Below are 20,317 nucleotides of genomic sequence, written 5' to 3' on the forward strand. Positions count from 1 at the left end.
GGCTGTAAATGTATTTGTGTTATTAGAATGTAATTTACAGTTCAAAAAAGTAATCTGATTATATAATTCATGTTACTTTTAATGTGTTACTTGTAACATCAAAAACGTAACCTGATTATGTAATGCATGATACTTGTAATGCTTTTCTTTACTTGTTACATCAAAAAGTAATTTGATTACATAATGCATGTTACTTGTAATGCGTTACTTTATTTGTTACATCAAAAAGTGATTATGTAATGCATGTTACTTATAACGTGTTACTTTATGCGTTACATCAAAAAATTACATAATGCATGTTACTTGTAATCCATTGCTTTACTCATTACATCAAAAAGTAATCTGATTACATAATACATGTCACTTGTAATGCATTACTTTACTCGTTACATACAAAAAGTGATCATTATGTAATGCATGTTACTTGTAATGCGTTTCTTTACTCGTTACATCAAAAAGTAATCTGATTACATAATGCATGTTACTTGTAATGCGTTACTTTACTTGTTAAATCAAAACGTAATCTGATTATGTAATGCATGTTACTTGTAATGCGTTACTTTACTCGTTAAATCAAAAAGTAATCTGATTACAAAATGCATGTTACCTGGAATGCGTTGCTTTACTCGTTACATCAAAAAAGTCATGATTATGTAATGCATGTTACTTGTAATGAGTTACTTTACTCGTTACATCAAAAAGTAATCTGATTACATTATGTGTTACTTGTAATGCATTTCTTTACTCGTTACATCAAAAAGTAATCTGATTACATAATGCATTTTACCTGTAATGCATTACTTTACTCGTTGCATCAAAAACGCAATCTGATTACGTAATGCTTGTTACTTGTACCGCGTTACCCCCAACACTGCTCGTTTCAAATGAGATTTGAAAACACCTGATCGCTAGTTTTTTTCCAGTCTGAAAACATCAATTGATCAGTTGAACATAATCAGAATTATCAGCTAATAACGGTAAATCAATGTATTCTGGTAGACTGAAGGAAGCATGAGCGTTATTTACATAGTCTGAGTTGGGTTTCCACAGAGTTGTAGAGATCTTTGACTGAATCATGTCCTCATGTTCTGATATCAAAGACATCCAACGCTCATCTTGTATGAAGTTCTTCTCTGTCTGCTGGCAGAACAGGAACAAACTCAATTGTGTTTGCAATAACTAAAGTTTTCATGATTTTAAATTATTTTATTATTAGTTTGTTAAATACACACAGTATTACTTTAATATTACTATATTATGTTTAATACAGTATCTTTTCAGTTAAAACCAAAAGGTTACTGTAAGTGGACATCTGAAAATCTCTTTGAAAAATATTTGTAAAAAATGTTCAGATCTTGTTTTGTCTTGTTGAAACTGTAATTAATGAATTAATTTATTAAATTAATAATTAAAATAAAAGAACATTTTTAACAAGATAAAGATTTTAACTAGGATGAACATTGTTTGGGGCAGAATGGTCAGCCCAAGATTTGTGCCAACTTTTGACAAAAGTAAATCTTTTAAAGATTTGGTAAGAAAATGCAGCGTTAACAGTGTTTGGTCCTAAAAACAGCTGCAAAGTGACAAGTGAAGACACATTCAGTATTAAGCTACTTGAAAAGTAATGACTATTTCTCAAAACGAAAGGTGAACAGAATTAGAAATTTCTAAAAGTGGGTGACATTAGTTCACTAAGTCTCAGTTTTAAGCAGCTTATAATGATGTCCAATGAAGGATCTGCCCTCGAAGTGAACCATACCACTGCTAGTGCCGAGAGACAGACCTCACAGAGAATCACTGAGGCCAGTTAACTTGTGCACAGGAATGGACCATGTCGACGTTTAAGAAGGGAAATGCAAACAATTCACAGCAGCCTAAGGGCAATTAGGATATGTTTGTGGCAGGGAGGTGAGCCAAGCATAAGGGACTAATGGTTCGAGGCTCTGGTTAAAATGACAGCGCAATGGAGAGGTGAGGCTCTCCATAAGCACAAAGGCTTTTAGGTATGACAGCGCCATTACCTGTGCGTGTGTGTGTGTGTGTGTGTTTGTCGAGATTCTGTAGATGGATGTGTTTTCTCATTCACATTAGCTCTCGCCATCTTCTCTTCTACCATCTAAAATGCAAGTCATTTGTTTTTGCCTTTTCTGACTGATTGCCTCAGTTATTCCGAACGACTGGCCTGAAAAATACATGCTGCTTTTCACACTTCTTGACTGATAGCTTGAGCCATTCTGTATTTTATCCCCCTCACACTGTGTTGTGAGCGTTTGCTGTGTGTGGACAGATCAGACATTGTTTGGGAACACTGTGTTACAGGCTTAACAGACTCTGTATTAGAGTACTTTGGTGAACAGCAGAAAATATGTTGATGCTTATTGCCTTGAGACTATGATGAGAGGATTAAAAATGCATTGTTTTTTAATAGCATTTTAAAATGACTTCTGCTGGTTTTCAATATAAGCACTTAATAAGACACTGGAAAGCAATTTTTATCAAACACTTTATTAGAAGCACATTTCTGAACACAAAGCATGAATATAATAAAACATTACAGGTCAATTGCTTTATATTTAAGCAATTTTCAAGCATTCAGGTTTAAACAAACAACAAAAGATGACTATCTAAACAATTAAAGAATTCATAAAAGTAATCACTTTATCACAATGATTACAGCTGAGTGAAATACAATTTCTGTACTTATATTAGGCAACTCCAAAAGCAAGGCAAAGAAAGTAGTTGGTATTCAACAAAGCACTGAAAAAGCAATAAATGTAGCCAGTGGGATAATTTACAGTTGATGTTTTCTCTGTGCAATATCTCACAAGTGAGAATTAATACTGAAGACTTATTCACAGTCGTTGAGTCCTATCATCACATAAAAACTTAGACAACAAATATCTGGTGGATTGCTGTGGGCTGAAATTGTAATTTGCAAGTGGACTGAGGAACCGTATCCCGTTCCCTGTGTGTTTAGTAATCCCTGGGCTTTCTGTCACTTTTCACCTTCCCATTTCCAGGATTGTTTCCTTGATGACTGGTTGATGTTCCATCAGAAGAGCTGAAAGACGTAAAGAATGTTTATTAGAGAAGTTTTGTCAGAATCAGATGGTTTTAGAGACCATGGGTTCTCAACTCTGGCCCTCGAGGTCCACTCTCGTGGAGAGTTTTTTTTCACACCTGAACAAGTGGTAACACTAACACTTGAAAATTCCATTAATGGTGGGAAAGAGTTCAATATCTGCTAACGCTTTATTTTGATGGTCCCACAACAGACATTCTGACATACTAACTACTTTGCAAGTACATATTAAAGGGTTAGTTCACCCAAAAATGAAAATTCTGTCATTAATTACTCACCCTCATGTCGTTCCACACCCGTAAGACCTTCGTTCATCTTCGAAACACAAATTAAGATATTTTTGATCAAATCCAATGGCTCAGTGAGGCCTGCATTGAAAGCAGGGTAATTAACACATTCAAATGCCCAGAAAGCTACTCAGAACATATTTAAAACAGTTCATGTGACTACAGTGGTTCAACCTTAATGTTATGAAGCGACGTGAATACTTTTCGCGCGCCCAAAAAAATAAAATAATGACTTTATTCAACAATATCTAGTGATGGGTGATTTGAAAACACTGCTTCTTGAAGCTTCGAAGCTTTACGAATCTTTTGGATTGGAGCATGCATCAAACTGCCAAAGTCCTGTGAACCATTGAAATTTCGAAATGTTTCGAAACACTTGTGACGTAACGAAGCCTCGTTTACTGAAATCACGTGACTTTGGCAGTTTGATACATGCTCTGAACCACTGATTTGAAACAAAAGATTCGTAAAGCTTCGAAGCTTCATGAAGCAGTGTTTTGAAATCGCCCATCACTAGATATTGTTGAATAAAGTCGCTATTTTGTTTGTTTTTTTTGGCACGCAAAAAGTATTCTCGTTGCTTCATAACATTAAGGTTGAACCACTGTAGTCACATGAACTGTTTTAAATATGTCTTTAGTAGCTTTCTGGACCTTGAAAGTGTTAATTATCTTGCTGGCAATGGAGGCCTCATTGAGCCATCGGACTTTATCAAAAATATCTTAATTTGTGTTACGAAGATGAACAAAGGTCTTATGGGTGTAGAACGACATGAATTTTCATTTTTGGGTGAACTAACACTTTAACTTATTCTACTAACCCTAACCCTAATTTAACAGGGTGAGTTTAATCTAAACTATGAGAACCCCCGTTCTAGACAACCATACACAAAATTAAGCATATGACAATATTTGTAGTAAGACAATCATTTTCATTCATATATGGTGAAGGAGTGTGCATGGTGAATGTAGAATAATATATGAATTCCATTTATATGATAATTTAAAGCTGGAACCCCTGGCTGTTCGTAAGGGAACTGCAGGGGGTTTGCAAGATGAAAAGCTAATAATTAAATCATAACTTACAATTAAATTCTTTTTTTTTTTTTACAAGAAAACTGAAGTAGGAGAATTTTCAGATGCAAAACAGTTTAGTAGCTCTCATATGAGATAATGTAAACACTAACAAAAACATAAAAGTTAGCCATAATTGATATTAAACAATTGAAGCTATTTAAAAGGAGCTGATCACCACCTTAAAGTTTAAAGTGGTATGAATATGAACAAAACTAAACTTATTGGACTCATTTAAGTAATAAAAAGAAAAAACTGGCTTAGCTTATGCAAAGTGTGTCTTATAGTAGGACTGTAGTAAAACTCAATATCTATGCAATCTTATACATAATTTATGAATGAATCATAAGGATATGGAAAACAAACAAAAGGTCGGTGCCGTAATTGAGGCAATGAAACATGCAATTGTATGATGGACCTGTTAATGTGTCCTGTGTGCTTGCTTTCATCTATCAGGTTGTTCAGCTTGTAATAATCCAGGAACGTCCGGGCCACGTTTCTACCCAGCTTCATGTCTGTGGGAGGAAATTAAGGTGCCTTCCAGAACACTTCACACAGATTATTAAGTTGTTTATTTTTACTTATAAAAACCGAAATATAAAGTGACCTTCATACGCATAGATATTGGTCTTTTGACTGTTTTATAGTCACTGGTACAAACTGTGCTGGCATTTTAGAGTCAAATTACCTTGAGCCCACTCCAGCAGCCTGTCTCTGTATTCCTAAAGAGACAGTCGTCAACAAAGCAATATTGGAATGCCTCCTAGGCCCCGGCACGGTTAGAACGTCGGATCCCTCGGAACCTTTAAATCTCTGTTCTGACGTGCCACTTTTAATTGAAAAATAAATAAATAAATAAGAGCCCGATTTTCTCCCATCTCGCACCAACGCGACCATTTGCAGTAAATAACTGGCCAATACCCAGCAGAGCAATGCGGAGAGTAAATAAGCGGGACAGGCGAGCCAGCGCTCAGCTCCTCGTGAGGATAAATCAAACGCCTCTCAGTCAAGTCAGCCAAAGGAAAAAAAAAAATGCATCTCATTCCTGCAGTTACTTACAGCCAGAGCTTTATTTAAATTCATGCATCTACTCCACAACCCCCCCCCCACAAGCCTTTTTTCCACCGTGCCCACGTTACAGAGCACATCAATTACCAAAAGCACTGCATCAAAGAGCTGTGAGGGCACTTACAATGCAGCTGAAAGAGTGGGAGCCGTTTAACTCCAACAACCACAAGCCAGGCGGACGTTAAATGGAAATCATTTTCTTTTAACCTAAAGGAATAGTTCATCCACAAATGAAAATTCTGTCATCATTTACTCACCCTTCGTCTCGTTCCAAACCAAGACATTCTTTCTTCTGTGGAACACAAAAGGAGAAGTTTCAAAGAATGCACTGGCCACTTTTTCCATGCAACTACAAACTACAAAGCTTTCATAAAAGTAGTTCATTCGACTCCTCTGATGCCATAAAAGAACAGTAGCTTGGTCATAAAAGAACAGACTGAACCGAACATCTTTCCTAGCTTTTTTTTCTTTTTTGCAATGCATGAAAACAAAGTGATGTTGTCCAATTAAACAAATCATTGTTTTGAGGAAGACCTTGTTCACAAAAGTGGTCTAAATGATTTGTTTGGACTGATGAGGTTCTTGAGTTGGACTCACTGAATCTGTGATCCAGTCACAGTGGTTAACATCTCACTGAAGATTATAACAGCTCCCACTTGTGTATGTTCCTCACAAAATATACAGTACCGGTCAAAAGTATGGACACATATATTTTAAATTGTAATATTATTTCACAATATTACTGTTTTTTTTTCCTGTATTTTTGATCAAATAAATGCAGGCTTGATGAAAAAAAAAAAAAAAAATAGTAATGTGTCCTAACTTTTGACCAGTATTGTACATAATGCAGGAGTCATATAAATACATCTGAAGCTTGAAAGCTCCAAGCCTCCATTACATTTTTAAAAAATATCTATATTTGTGTTCCACTGAAGAAAGTAAGTCGTACAGGTTTGGAACAACATGAGTAAATGATGACAATTTTCATTTTATAGGCCTTTAAACTGTACATTAGAAGATTTCAAATAAAAGCACGATCCTGTGATATAGATCATAGTCTATGTGTGTACTGGACTGTGATGGATCTCTGTATTGTAGGACACTGGCTCAGAATAGATGCTCCATCATGAACTGATAAGGAAGGTTTTCTCCAGCTGTGTGTTGTGGTTAACCGGCTGCTCTTTTGGGGCCGGACACTGTTGATGAATGAACACAGAGGTGTTATTTTTCAGCTTTGGCTGTCAGCCTTTTACCGATGTTCTGAGATGACATGTCTGACTGTCAGGGCTGTTGGAGTGAAACAAGAGCCCTGGAAGAAAAACAAGGTGCAAAGCGATTCAGTCGTTTTTTATTTTTATTTTTCCAATTTCTTCCAACAGTCAAAAATCTCCTTGGCCACATAAATTCCGAGGCCATGGCTGGAATCCTATTATCGCAAGCTGTTAACTCATAAACAATCCCTCTTTGATGGGAATGCACCAACCAAACGACTTTCCGTCATGTCTCGTGCATGTAAATGACACACACATATTCACACCCTAAATGACAATTCAATCCATATTCGACTCTGATTTACTTTTGCACTACTGTGTTATTCATAACCGCATCAATCGCCAAATATAATATGAACATTTGTCAGTGAAATAAACAGGCACTCAACATGACCTTGATTAGCAGAGAGGTCAAAGCGTCTGTGTTTAAACCTTCAATTTGGGCTCTCGGATCCAGCCATTTGCTCATCGCCCCCTGCTCTCGGTGGCCTTGACAGCCACTGCAGTGTATGGAGTCATTCTGGGTTCCATCCCTCACCCAGCGGGCTGATGGGAACTCTCTCCATGACTCCAGCCCCTGTCTTCACACCCCATCTGGCCAGGGCTGCAAACACTGCAACCCTCCAAAAACAACGGCTATTTTTGGATGCCGGGCAGGGAAGATGGCACGGTTCACTTTGAAAGGTTGACACAGAAGACATGGCATGACATGGCATTTCTGTTATGTTTCTAAAGTGCAACGTATTGATTAAGAAAAAGCATAAAAGATTACGAAGAAAATGTCTAGTTCAGTGACATTCAACTGGTTTTGCCTTTTATGCAAAATGCTAACATTTTAAAAATGAATTCAAATAATAAATAACATCAAATAATTCAAATAATATTGTTAAAACAAAATGAAATCAAAATGTTGAAATATTGGAAAATATAATAATAATAAAGATATTTCATTATTTTTCTTTAATTTTGCACAGTATTATCTTAATTATTTATTAATGAATTATGATTATTTTCAATATTTCAACATTTCTCTTTAATTTTCTCATAATAATACTTTTTGGATTATTTAAAGTTATTTTATTGTTATTTATTAAAATTATTATTTTGTTATTATTATCATTATTATAAAACAAATTAGTTTTAATAATACTTTTTATCAATAAACATAACTCATAATATTATCTTTATTATTATTATTATTAGCAGTAGCATTGTTATATTTAAAAAAAATTGCATCATAATATCATTGTATTATTTTTTAAAATAAACAAGCTTGTTTAATTTTGCTGAGTATTATATAAAATTATAATAATAACAAAAATAATAGCATTAAATAATAATAATAATTATTATTATTATTATTATTATTATTATTATTATTATTATTATTATTATTATTATTATTATTATTATTATTATTTTAAAACAGCGTTGTTTTAGAACTTATCAGAACAGACCAGAAACCCATTTTTGGTTTACGACCTACCAGTTGAGAAACACTGGACTTTAATGTTATCAAGTCTGGCAATAGTATTAGTCTTTATGCCAAAGCCTCCTCAAATCTCTCTCACTCATGACATCTTTGCTTTGACCTCGTGAAAAGTTTCATGCTTCTCCTCTATAAACAGAAACTCTTCCAGCCAGCGTGTCTGTGTGCGTACGTGGAGCCCTGACAGAAATAGCCCGGGACCCTGCGGTGTGCAGATGGCCTCTCCACTTGTGATGTCACATCATACCCATTTATAACAGGAAATATGTGATGGAAGGTCTGATGAGGAAGAGGAGAAGACTTCATCTGCATCACAGCTGTGAGCGGGACTCTCCTGTGCTCTGATTGGCTGTTGGCCACTGCCCAGCAGCAACCAGAATGCCTAGAACAACCTGGAAGCAGGGGGAAATGCGAGGTACTGCCAGAACGTGGGATGTGGGATGTGGCCTGTGGAGGGCCAGAATTTTCCAGAAAATCCGCCGTTCCACCTGGACAGTAGACGAGAGCTGTTGCATAATAATGAGACATGAAGGTTAGGTATCCTGCGTGGTGAAGTCGTCACGATCGCAAAACAGAAGCCAGACTGCAAACAACACGAGGCAGAATTACACTTCACAATTAATCACTGATGTGAGAGGAATTCTAATAAATGGGAGGAATATTGTTTAGAAGTAAACAGTTTAACATCATGAAAATAACCCTATAAACCAGGTGTTCTCAGTCATTTTATGTAAAAAAAATAATAATAATAAAAAAAAATATCTGTGACTCCCTTAATTACTTAGGCATTACTTAATTTCCCAAGTATTTTACTATATATATATATATATATATATATACACACACACACACACACACACACACTGATCAGGCATAACATTATGACCACCTTCCTAATATTGGGTTGGTCCCACTTTTGCTGCCAAAACAGCCCTGATCCATCAAGGCATGGGCTCCACTAAACCCCTGAAGGTGTGCTGTGGTATCTGGCACCAAGATGTTACAGCAGATCCTTTAAGTCCTGGAAGGGTCGGGCCTTTATGGATCTGACTGGTTTGTTCAGCACATCTCACAGATGCTCGATTGGATTGAGATCTGGGGAAATTGGAGGCCAAGTCAACACCTCAAACTCATTGTGCTCCTCAAACCATTCCTGAACCATTTTTGCTTTGTGGCAGGGCGCATTATCCTGCTGAAAGAGGCCACAGCCACCAGGGAATACCGTTTCCCTGAAAGGGTGTAAATCAGGGCTATTCAACTAGTTTGTCATGGGGGCCAGTTCATGAAAAGCATCCCAAATGAGGGGCCGAAGAGATATGGCTTGCAATATGAGTGATGACACAACAGCAATATAGGAGCCCATATGTTGTATTTCTGCGCCATAAAACACCCAAGTAGACTTTTTTCCTACATTTAAACATGCTCATGTTGCATTTTGAAACTGCATAACAACAACATTTTGTGTGTGCATGTTTTTTATAAGAAAATGCTTATGCAATTTAGCTTATTGGGTTCATATTCTGTGCTGCGACTGCAGCTTGTGCTGTATGGAACAGACGCGTGTCACTTCATAACTGTAGGGCCTGTTGTCCGACTCAACTAAATTTATTCTAGAGATGTCTTTTTCACACTAGGATACTTGAAGAGCCGGAACAAATTAGCTTGGGGGCCGGGTTTGGCCTGCGGGGCTCCAGTTGAATAGCCCTGGTGTACATGGTCTGCAACAATGCTTAGGTAGATGGTACTTGTCAAAATAATATTCACATGGATGGCAGGACCCAAGATTTCCCAGCAGAATACTGCCCAAAGCATCACACTGCCTCCGCCGGCTTGCCTTCTTCCCATAGTGCATCCTGGTGTCATGTGCTCCCCAGGTAAGAGAGGCACACGCACCCAGCCATCCACGTGATGTAACAGAAAACGTGATTCATCAGACCAGGCCACCTTCTTCCATTGCTCCATGGTCCAGTTCTGATGCTCACATGCCCACTGTTGGTGCTTTTGGCAGTGGACAGGGGTCAGCATGGGCACCTTGACTGGTCTATGGCTATGCAGCCCCATACACAACAAACTACAATGCACTATGTATTCTGACACCTTTCTATCAGAACCAGCATTAACTTCAGCAATATGAGCTACAGTAGCTCGTCTGTTGGATCGGACCACACGGGCCAGCCTCTGCCCCCCACGTCAAACACATAAAAAACAAAAAACAAACAAAAAAACATGGATCCTGCACAAATAAGTAGCAGCTGTTTTAGGGCACTCAGTCAGTGATTCTTCTGCGTATTCACCTTTTGCAGCAGCTGGCTATTTCACCTTTGTGTCTGTTTTAGCCTACATTTCACATAATATTTTAAGAGAAGCTGCATATTTTATATCTGGGAGTAACATACATCTATTAAAAATATGCTAAAAACATTTGATATCATAAATAAGAAATATCCCCCCAAATTTGATAACCTCTGCCATATTTGCATATGTTTTTGTCATCTGCACGAGTAAATATAAAGCAGTTTTATTTGTGTCTTTTTAAAAATTGTACTATATGCATGAATAAAAATACAACAGTTTAAAAGTCTAAAATCTCAGCAGGGCTCTTCACACCATGTTGTAAAAGTCTGGCGGTTTCAGTTAACATATTAATATGCCCACATTTTTCCCAGCTATGCGTTCATACTGTGCAACATATTGTGCAATTTTTAACTCTGTTTTTCATGTAAAGCTGATTAAAATATAGCTAATTCAATGAAGTCTTCATAGAAATTCCATTAGAAACTGAGATTAGTTTCGCTCAGTGTTGCATGCATGACACATTATCAAGCAACTCTTCAAAAGCTCTTCCTAAAGTCATCCAAATGTATTCGCAGATTGAGGTATAGAGCCTTCTGCGTCTTCCAGTGGGCTTAAATGGGTTAAGCGGTCCGTGTCATTGGGGCGTGTAAGGTTTTTAATGTCATCGGCAAACGGTCGGATGTTTGGATCGATTGTCGTCTTTGTTGCGACTCAAGGACGGGTCTCCAAGGGGCTGATGAGATGAGACGGAGATGGACGTTTCCATGGCCTGACAAATAATTTGTTTACCGGATTGTGTATCTGCACGCAAACGCTCTCGCACAGACAAACGGACAATGATGGCCCAATGACAAGGAACAAGGCACCCTGGTCTGGAGCCGGCCGTGTGTTAACAAGCAGACAAATTAGGGACAAGAGTGGCATCAATACAGTGGAGTGACAGGCCTGTCACCAGGGTGTCACAAAGTGCCAATTAACAATGCTAATTAAAACGGTAAACAAGAGCACATAAAGCACGCAGGCATTGTCTCCCCGCTGCTCAAACTCCCAGTAAGGACCTTTTGTCCGGCCTCTGTAGGGCGAGACTGAAGTTAACAGCCGTAGAGGACAAACTCAGGCTTTGGAATTTCATTTGGCGGAAATCCGAGCAGGAAATTTTAATAATGCTTCATAAGTGCTTCAACGCTTCAAGTGCATCTATGTATTTAATCAAATACATCAATGTGTCACACACACATGCATCCAGACGGTCTGAAATGTACGCGATGTAACTTGGCAGACCACTCGCTGCCATTTTCCCATCAGAGACGGCCCTGTTGTAGTGTTAATAGGAAGGAGATGACCATGGGCAGTGGTGCTAAAGGGCTGAGATAAGCACTCTGGTATGAAGTATTGGCTTTAAGAGCAATGCAGAGGTTCAGTGGCTGGATTGGCCACAGGCCGGATCCGTCTGCACCCACACAATCAAATCCATTTCATGCCATAAAGCTCTCAAAGACCAGAACACTGCCGTATCTGATGACCTCTTAAGACAATCTACTCCACAGATAGAGAGCGAGAGAGAACCATATCCATTCCTTCGTGACCATTAGAAGTTTCTTAACTCACACTGGAAAGCACTGAATCCATCTAAGCCCATCTAAACCATCAGCCAAAAAGTATAAAACAACAATCTGACTGAAAACAGACAACTGATGACAACATCTTTCCAAACACTCAAAAGCCAAAATGAAATTTCTGTCATTGTTTACTCTCACTCGTGTTGTTCCAAACCTGTACGACTGACTTTCTTCTACAACATCTTTTTGAAAAGCGCTATTTTGTCCATACAATGAAAGTCAATGGTGTCCAAAAAGCATTGTGATTGTATGGACAAATTGAGATTTATGTACCACAGAAGAAAGTCTGTGATATGGATGTTTGGAACAACACGAGTGAGAGTAAACAAATGACAGAAATTTCATTTCTGGTTTCAGTGTTTGGAAAAATGCTGTCATCACTTGTCTGTTTTTAGACAGATCATTGTTTTGTACTTTTTGGCTGATGGTTTAGATGGCTAAATGATAAGTTAATGATGACAGAGTTTTATTTTTGGGTGAACTGTCCATTTGAGTGTTCCTAATAGTAAGTAATTAAAATCTTAATTTATCACTGCTGCAGACATGCTGCACATAAAAATTAGGAACAGTTAATGAGGCATTAAGAGCACTGCAGTGAGAAAGCAACTTTGAAGCCGTTAGCTATTAGGTACTCAAGTAATTTAAATACAGTCAAGATTTTTTAAATAGAAAAGTCACACAACAAGATAACAAAAAGTAAAATGTTTCAAATGCTATTATTTGGTATTCAAAAAAAGCCCTTCTCTTTACTGCACTTCTGCCAATCAAGCTATTGTTCGGCTGATCTCATGTCAGTCATCGGCAGTTAACTTGAGGATCAACAGGCTACGACTGATGTTTAAGGCAGCTGCATCCACTGAGCTGCCTGATCTGACATTGTGCTTGTGCTGGATCACTTTATATGTACGACCTATTCTCAAGACAGCACTGCAACATTTAAGCTCGCTGGGTCCAAACTGAAGCGTCTGACATTGAAGGGTGGTGCTTGATTGAGTGGGACTTTTATAGCTTAGCCCAGGGATAACAGCTCTCTCAGTAGCCGTCTGTAGCCTAAAGGACAAAAGAAAATGGCACAGTCGCCATAACACGGCGCGATTTTTCTCTCTCACGCTCCTTCTCTCTCCCTTCATTGATGACGAGAAGTAGAAGACTTGTTAACCTGTCAGACGGTAAAGGGCAGAGGCAAGATTATTGTGAATGTCTCTCTGAAACATTCCCCATTTTAGGTGTCTAGCACTAAGCCTTATACTAATCTTTACCCAAAAGCTAAGCTTTAACCTTAACGTGTTGTTTTGTTCAAACACCACACCCTTAAATGCAATCATAATTCTAATCAATCCCCAAGCACAGCTTTGATTATGTCATGGGAAATTTTCACACAGACGTCGTTTATGTTTTTGGATAATCCTTTGTTGGTCCTGAAACAACATTCTTATATAGACTTTTTGAGAGAAATGATCAGTTACCCTAACCAGGTTGACAAGTTTTGGCTGGTTAACATGAGAAGTTAGCCCTTGCTGGTAGAATCAATGAACAACAAACTAATAGTTTTCTGACCAATGCTAGTGGTTGAAAATAGTGCAGTTTTAAAAATAAACAAGCCAAACTAATGGGTTTACTATGTACAGCATATTACATATGAACACATGAGGGCGCAATAACCGTCTTCCTCTCGCATACGACGCGTACAATGAAAAAGAGTGTAATTTCATCCATTAGGTGACACAGTCTCTCTACTGTAATTCTAATCAATCCCCGAGCACACTTGGATTTTGCCATGACAAATATCTTCAGAAAAAGAAAACTAAAATGGATTTCAGCACGGATAGCACACACCAGCCAAAGCATGTCTGTACCACAGATGTCTGCTAAACTCAACAAACCAAACTTTATTCAACATTTTCTGAAGTTCTTAGGACGATGAGCTCTGAGACATCAGTACAAAGTGATTTGAAAGTCACAGAGCGAGCTCGCTCCATCAAAGCATCCAGCTGGGTGTTGAACGAGATCCCAGACTCACTCGGCGCTCACCTGTTTTCAACACTAACAATGGTGTGTCATCAAAACTTCTCTCCCACTTTTTCAAATGAAATTGGAACAGCAAATTTGGACAAAAAGCATTCCATTATCCCTCATCAATTAAGTTGTTTGGTTGGAGATAAATGACAATGATTGTGGTTACTATGAGGGAAGTGAGATTACTAACAAAAGTAAATATCTTTTGTTAAACTGATAATCGTTATCGATAGTTTGGGATGTCCTGTAGAGCTCAGTGATTCCCAATCAGAAGTACTTGGAAAGATTTTGATAGGAAACGATATAAATAAAAAATATGTAATATAATTTAAATAATATACAGAATATTGATAAATTAAATAATGTACATTAAGTAGGCATATTATTATGTATTCATACAAATATTCCTTTTTATTATATTTATTTTCTCAAACTCTAAAGGCCCGTTCACACCGAGAATGGTAACTATAAAAATAACAATAAAGATATAGTTCGAAAAATACTGTTTAAATATAAAAGAATAGCAGAGTCCACACCACAGCTATAACGAAAACGATATAGAGAAACGATATCGGTGGGATCACTTTCAGAACGATTTTTTTCCAGCTGTTGAATGATAAAACACTGACAGCCAATCAGAATCACATTTAAAATGGCAGATGACATTGCAGAAAAGTTAATCGTCGAGGTCCAGAAAAAGCCACCACTGTTTGACAAGTCAAACCCCATTTCAAGGATATATGGAAAACAATTGGTCATACCCTCGGAATAAATGATTAACAATGAGATCATTATGCCAGATTAGCAAACAGTGTAACATAAAAATTAGGCCTACCTCAGGTATCCAGCACTAGTTTCAACAACATTGTCTTGCTTCCTTTGAAGTTACAGTAAGCACTGTGTTTTTTTTTTTTTTTTTTTCCACTATATTGACTTTGTCAGCTAAATTCACTGTTAGATTAGATCGATTACACTAGCTATTCACTCGAAACATAGCATGCTGAGGACATCTGCTGGTTAAAAATGTGTAAATGCAACAAGAACAGCAAAAACATTTACAAACTTTGAAACTACAGCGCACAAGTTTAGAATAAACAGACCATTATCATTTGTTAGTGTGGACGCAAATGTAGTTATCGTTATAGTTATCGTTATAGTTATCATTCTTGGTGTGAACGGGCCTTAAGGATGCAGTACAGATCATTTTTATTTATTTTTTTTGTTTCAAATTTTTATTGTTTATTTTCACAAGTTCAAAACCTTAAAAGGAACATGCCACTATTTTTGAAAATAGGCTCATTTTCCAACTCCCCTAAAGTTAAACAGTTGAGTTTTACAGTTTTCGAATCCATTCAGCTGATCTCCAGGTCTGGCGGTAGCACTTTTAGCATTGCTTAGCATAGATCATTGAATCTGATTAGACCGTTAGCACCTCGCTCAAAAATTGCTCAAATATTTTTCATGTTTAAAACTTGACTAGAGTTTTAAACTAGTGTTACCCATACCACAGTTCGGCGTCTAAAGGATATGGCCATCCCAGCAATCTTCAGAGTACTGACAGGACCAAGTGTATCATCCCCCATGGCTGTAAGTGTAACATTATTATTTTTAGTTAGCTTGAACGACCAGATTGAAAAAGCACTGCTGTTGTTGTTAGCTACCTGTGAAATGCAATCACAGAGGGCTAGGTCTGCTCGATCATTTGGCTTATACAGTATATAATGTTAGTAGTTTTGTTGTAGAGTTCTGGTGAGGTAGTGCATAGTTTGATTAAAAGAAACTTGTGGAATTTTCGGTATTGTTTATCTACAGTTTCTGTGGTACAAAATACTAGTAATGTTACGTTCTGTGCCGTCATCTCATTGATGACGTCCGAAGCCTCGCTTGGCCTGACTAGTTCAGGAAGCGGCTTGAATCTTGTAAATTCACTTTCCTCTGCCCTGTTTAACTCAGCCACTTTCCAGTTTCAGACTAATATTATTGCCCCTACTGCCTATTATGAGCAAAGACTTGATTTACAGACATTTGATAGCCCCATTCATTTCAAGCCAATACGTTTATTACACTGGTATGTTATATAATATGCTACACTGACTTAGAAGGGCAGCAAGCAACCTTCATTGTATTCCGGTTCAAATAGATATATATTTCAGGATCTGCACCAAAGTAAATATTTTCTGAATCACCTCTCACAAATGTCTCTATGGTTGCAAGGCACGCTCCCTGTGCAAGCAGGTGGTCACGGTGGTTACGTTGACAGAAGTTAGACTATTTTCAGGCGCTGCGTAATATCATTGCACCTGCTGCACCCATGGTACAGCAGCAAAGTTCCTTGATTATTACGCCGGAATGAGAGTATAGTTCCTAGACATATTGGCCTGGAACATCGCAACTTTTCATTTTCTGTCGGTCTTAGTACACGATGTAACTACAGAAGAGTCAAGTTTTAAATAGGAAAAATACAGAAACTCTTTGGTAATTTTGAGCGAGATGCTAACGGCCTAGTCAGATTCAATGATCTATGCTAAGCTATGCTAAAAGTGCTATCGCCAGACCTGGAGATCGGCTGAATGGATTCGAAAACAGTAAAACTCAACTGTTTTACTCTAGGGGAATGAGCCTATTTTCAAAAATAGTGGCATGTTCCTTTAAAAACCGTTAAAATGCTAAGTTCCTATTTAAAGGTGCCCTAGATTGTTTTTTTACAAGATGTAATATAAGTCCTAGGTGTCCCCTGAATGTGTCTGTTAAGTTTCAGCTCAAAATACCCCATAGATTTTTTTTAATTAATTTTTTTAACTGCCTATTTTGGGGCATCATTAACTATGCACTGATTTTTTTCAGCACGGCCCCTTTAAGAGATGCGCTCCCTCTGCCCCACGAGCTCCCGACTATATATACATCGCATAAACAAAGTTCACTCAGCTAATATAACCCTCAAATGGATCTTTACAAGATGTTCGTCATGCATGCTGTATGCATGCTTCGAATTATGTGAGTAAAGTATTTATTTAGATGGTTACGTTTGATTCTGTGTGAGTTTGAGGCTATGCTCTGTGGCTAAAGCTAACATTACACACTGTTGGAGAGATTTATAAAGAATGAAGTTGTGTTTATGAAATATACAGACTGCACATGTTTAAAAATGAAAATAGCAACGACTCTCGTCTCCGTGAATACAGTAAGAAACGATGGTAACTTTAACCACATTTAACAGTATATTAGCAACATGCTAATGAAACATTTAGAAAGACAATTTACAAATATCACTAAAAATATCATGATATCATGGATCATGTCAGTTATTATTGCTCCATCTGCCATTTTTCGCTATTGTTCTTGCTTGCTTACCTAGTCTGATGATTCAGCTGTGCACAGATCCAGACGTTAATACTGCCTTTCCTTGTCTAATGCGACGAATGGGCTGGCATTATGCAAATATTGGGGTCATACATATTAATGATCCCGACTGTTACGTAACAGTCGGTGTTATGTTGAGATCCGAGTGTTTTCCGGAAGTCTTTTAAACAAATGAGATTTACATAAGAAGGAGGAAACAATGGGGTTTGAAACTCAATGTATGTCATTTCCATGTACTGAACTCTTGTTATTCAACTATGCCGAGGTAAATTCAAATTCTGATTCTAGGGCACCTTTCAGCTATTCAAGTGTAATATGAGTTTAAAGTAACACATGAAATCTAGCGTAGATGAGGAGGCTGTAGGGCAATGTTCCCTCTAATTTTTTTTCTCGCTGAGCAAAACTTTTCTCTGTTGAGCGCACATTTTGGCCACCTGAGCAAAAACATACTTTATATCAGACATGTACAATCAACGTAAACACACACACACAAAAAAATGGTTTTATCATGCAACTGTAACATTTAACTTTAATGTGCCATTTCTATTTTATTTGACCCTTGATGTTAACTTAGTGATATATTAAATAATATGTTTGAAAACAAGCAGTTCAGTCACTAAATTAAGCACATTTTAGGTTACTTGAGATTTTTCACATTGCTGTATTAACTGTACCAGTCTTTACCAAGAAATTCTATTAAAAAATAATTTCTGTCCTCCTGCAGGATAGTTCAATTCTTTATAATAATATAATATGAGCAGTTACAATGATGGTTTGGAAAAACCATAATGTGTTTTTGTACAGTCAATCATTAGCAAAAGACAGTGTTAAACCATTAAAATTACATGTTTATTGCTTATGAATTTCCCAGATTTTTTATACCAGGAGGTTAAGATTTTTCGTGGCAAGGAGCCCTAAACAATCCTTGTGAGATAATTTTTTTTTAATTAGGCTTACATTATAATATAATAAAATATAATATAATATAATATAATATTTAAGTATTTAAACTGATATACAGTATTATATCAGTTTAAATTTTTCCATTTGTTTTAATATATTATAAAGTAAAAACAAACTGAAGCATTCAAACAGATCTGATAGCTAAATATTTTTAAGTAAAGTGAACATGTTAACTCTTTTATAGTTATCTAAACATCCCTGAAACCCACACCACACACAATAATCTATTTAAACTGAGGTATATCACTGATGTATTTTGAGTTTGCAAGCTACACCTGTGGTGGGTGTGTGTGATTGTAAATGTATCAAAGTTTTGTTAGCATTCTGTGCCCATCATCCGTTATTTCCACCACTTTTCATTAAAACATGACGTTTTATTTCACATTTCTTTTCGTTTCGCGTTGCCTCTCGTATCTCTGTTTTGGCTCAGGGCCAGCCTATGGAAGGCCGTTTCAGCATAAAAACGTTCCAGCGTTACTCGTCGTAATTATATTTTTACTAGTAACAATTAAATTAAAGAGCTCTCTAATTCAGTTTTTACTAGTAACAATTACAATTAGAGAGCTCTATAATTCATTTTTTACTAGTAACAATTATGATTGTAGAGCTCTCTAATTGAATTATAGAGCTCTGCAATTGTATTCTTACTAGTATCAACTGAATTGTAGAGCTCTATAATTCAGTTTTTACTAGTAACAATTCCAATTAGAGAGCTCTGAATTCATTTATACTAGTAAGAATTCAATTGCAGAGCTCTGTAATTCAATTGTTACTAGTAATAATCCAATTGTTGTCTAGAGCACTGCAAGCTTATTTCTCATTTAAACTAATTATAATTGTTACTAGTAAAAACTGAATTAGAGAGCTCTTTAATTCAATTCTTACTAGTAGCAATTCTAATTACAGAGCTCTATAATTGTATTATTACTAGAAAAACTCCTTCATGAGATGCAAAACAGATTGCAGATTTCCCGCCTACAAAAGTGCGTTTCAAAATAAAAGCCCTGTAGCGTGGTTCTAAAGTATCCTGAAATATTTTACAGACTTAGGTAACATATTAATCATGTTCACATTAAAGCAAAATTAAGATGATGCCTGAGATAAAAGCCTATATTTAGTCGTTATATTCATTCACCTTTGTATATTGGTAAAGCTAAGAGCCAAGAACACTCCATATCACTGGACATAATATAGGGTGAAATGCCTAAGCCACCCAAAGTGTTTTGACAAACTTGATATTAAGGAGTATAAATTAATTTTAAATATTTACAGTGTTTAGTATTGTTATGCAATAATAGAATGATTATCGCGGATATCTAATACAAAATAAACACCTCTATTGAATTGATTATCAAATTGTGTTAATAATAGGCGATTTGGCGCTGGGGTATGTTGTTTTTGAAATTATGTTGTTGTTGAGTGCTCGTTGTTATCAGAGGCGCGTGCAACAGGGTTCACAGCGCTCGTGCACACGGATTAGCACTTCAATCTATCGCTGTTGCGGAGACTCTCTATTCCATACGTTGAAATCACAAAAAACAAAATACATATAAACGTGTCACTGCTCTTGATATACAATCACTGATGAAAATCTTTGGTTTTAATGAGAAAAAAAAAAAAAAAAAATTCACTTCGTTGGATTAGAACCGGGAATCTCTTACATCCTAATCGGAGAAACTGCCACTAGTCCATCAGGACATTCAAACATCAAAGGCGGATCGTCGTATTTATTAACTAATGTACATACTCTCGAGACTAACGACATTGTATTATAGTAGATGTAGGAAAACTATC

At 36.8% G+C, this 20,317-nt stretch overlaps 1 protein-coding gene across 2 annotated transcripts in view; it reads right to left on the reverse strand.

The window, feature by feature from the left end:
- Positions 1–2,486: 2,486 nt before the first annotated feature.
- bend5 (BEN domain containing 5) overlaps positions 2,487–20,317 on the reverse strand; it is a 408,562-nt gene continuing 390,731 nt past the window's right edge. For both annotated transcript variants that reach the window (XM_048211503.1, XM_048211504.1), the window contains 2 exons: positions 4,861–4,957; positions 2,487–3,061 (listed from right to left, as the gene is read on the reverse strand). In XM_048211503.1, the coding sequence (XP_048067460.1) occupies positions 2,974–3,061; positions 4,861–4,957 (185 nt within the window). In that variant the 3' untranslated portion in view covers positions 2,487–2,973. The remainder of the gene's footprint in view (positions 3,062–4,860; positions 4,958–20,317) is intronic.

Source organism: Megalobrama amblycephala, linkage group LG12 (assembly GCF_018812025.1).
Source record: "Megalobrama amblycephala isolate DHTTF-2021 linkage group LG12, ASM1881202v1, whole genome shotgun sequence".
Taxonomy (NCBI): domain Eukaryota; kingdom Metazoa; phylum Chordata; class Actinopteri; order Cypriniformes; family Xenocyprididae; genus Megalobrama; species Megalobrama amblycephala.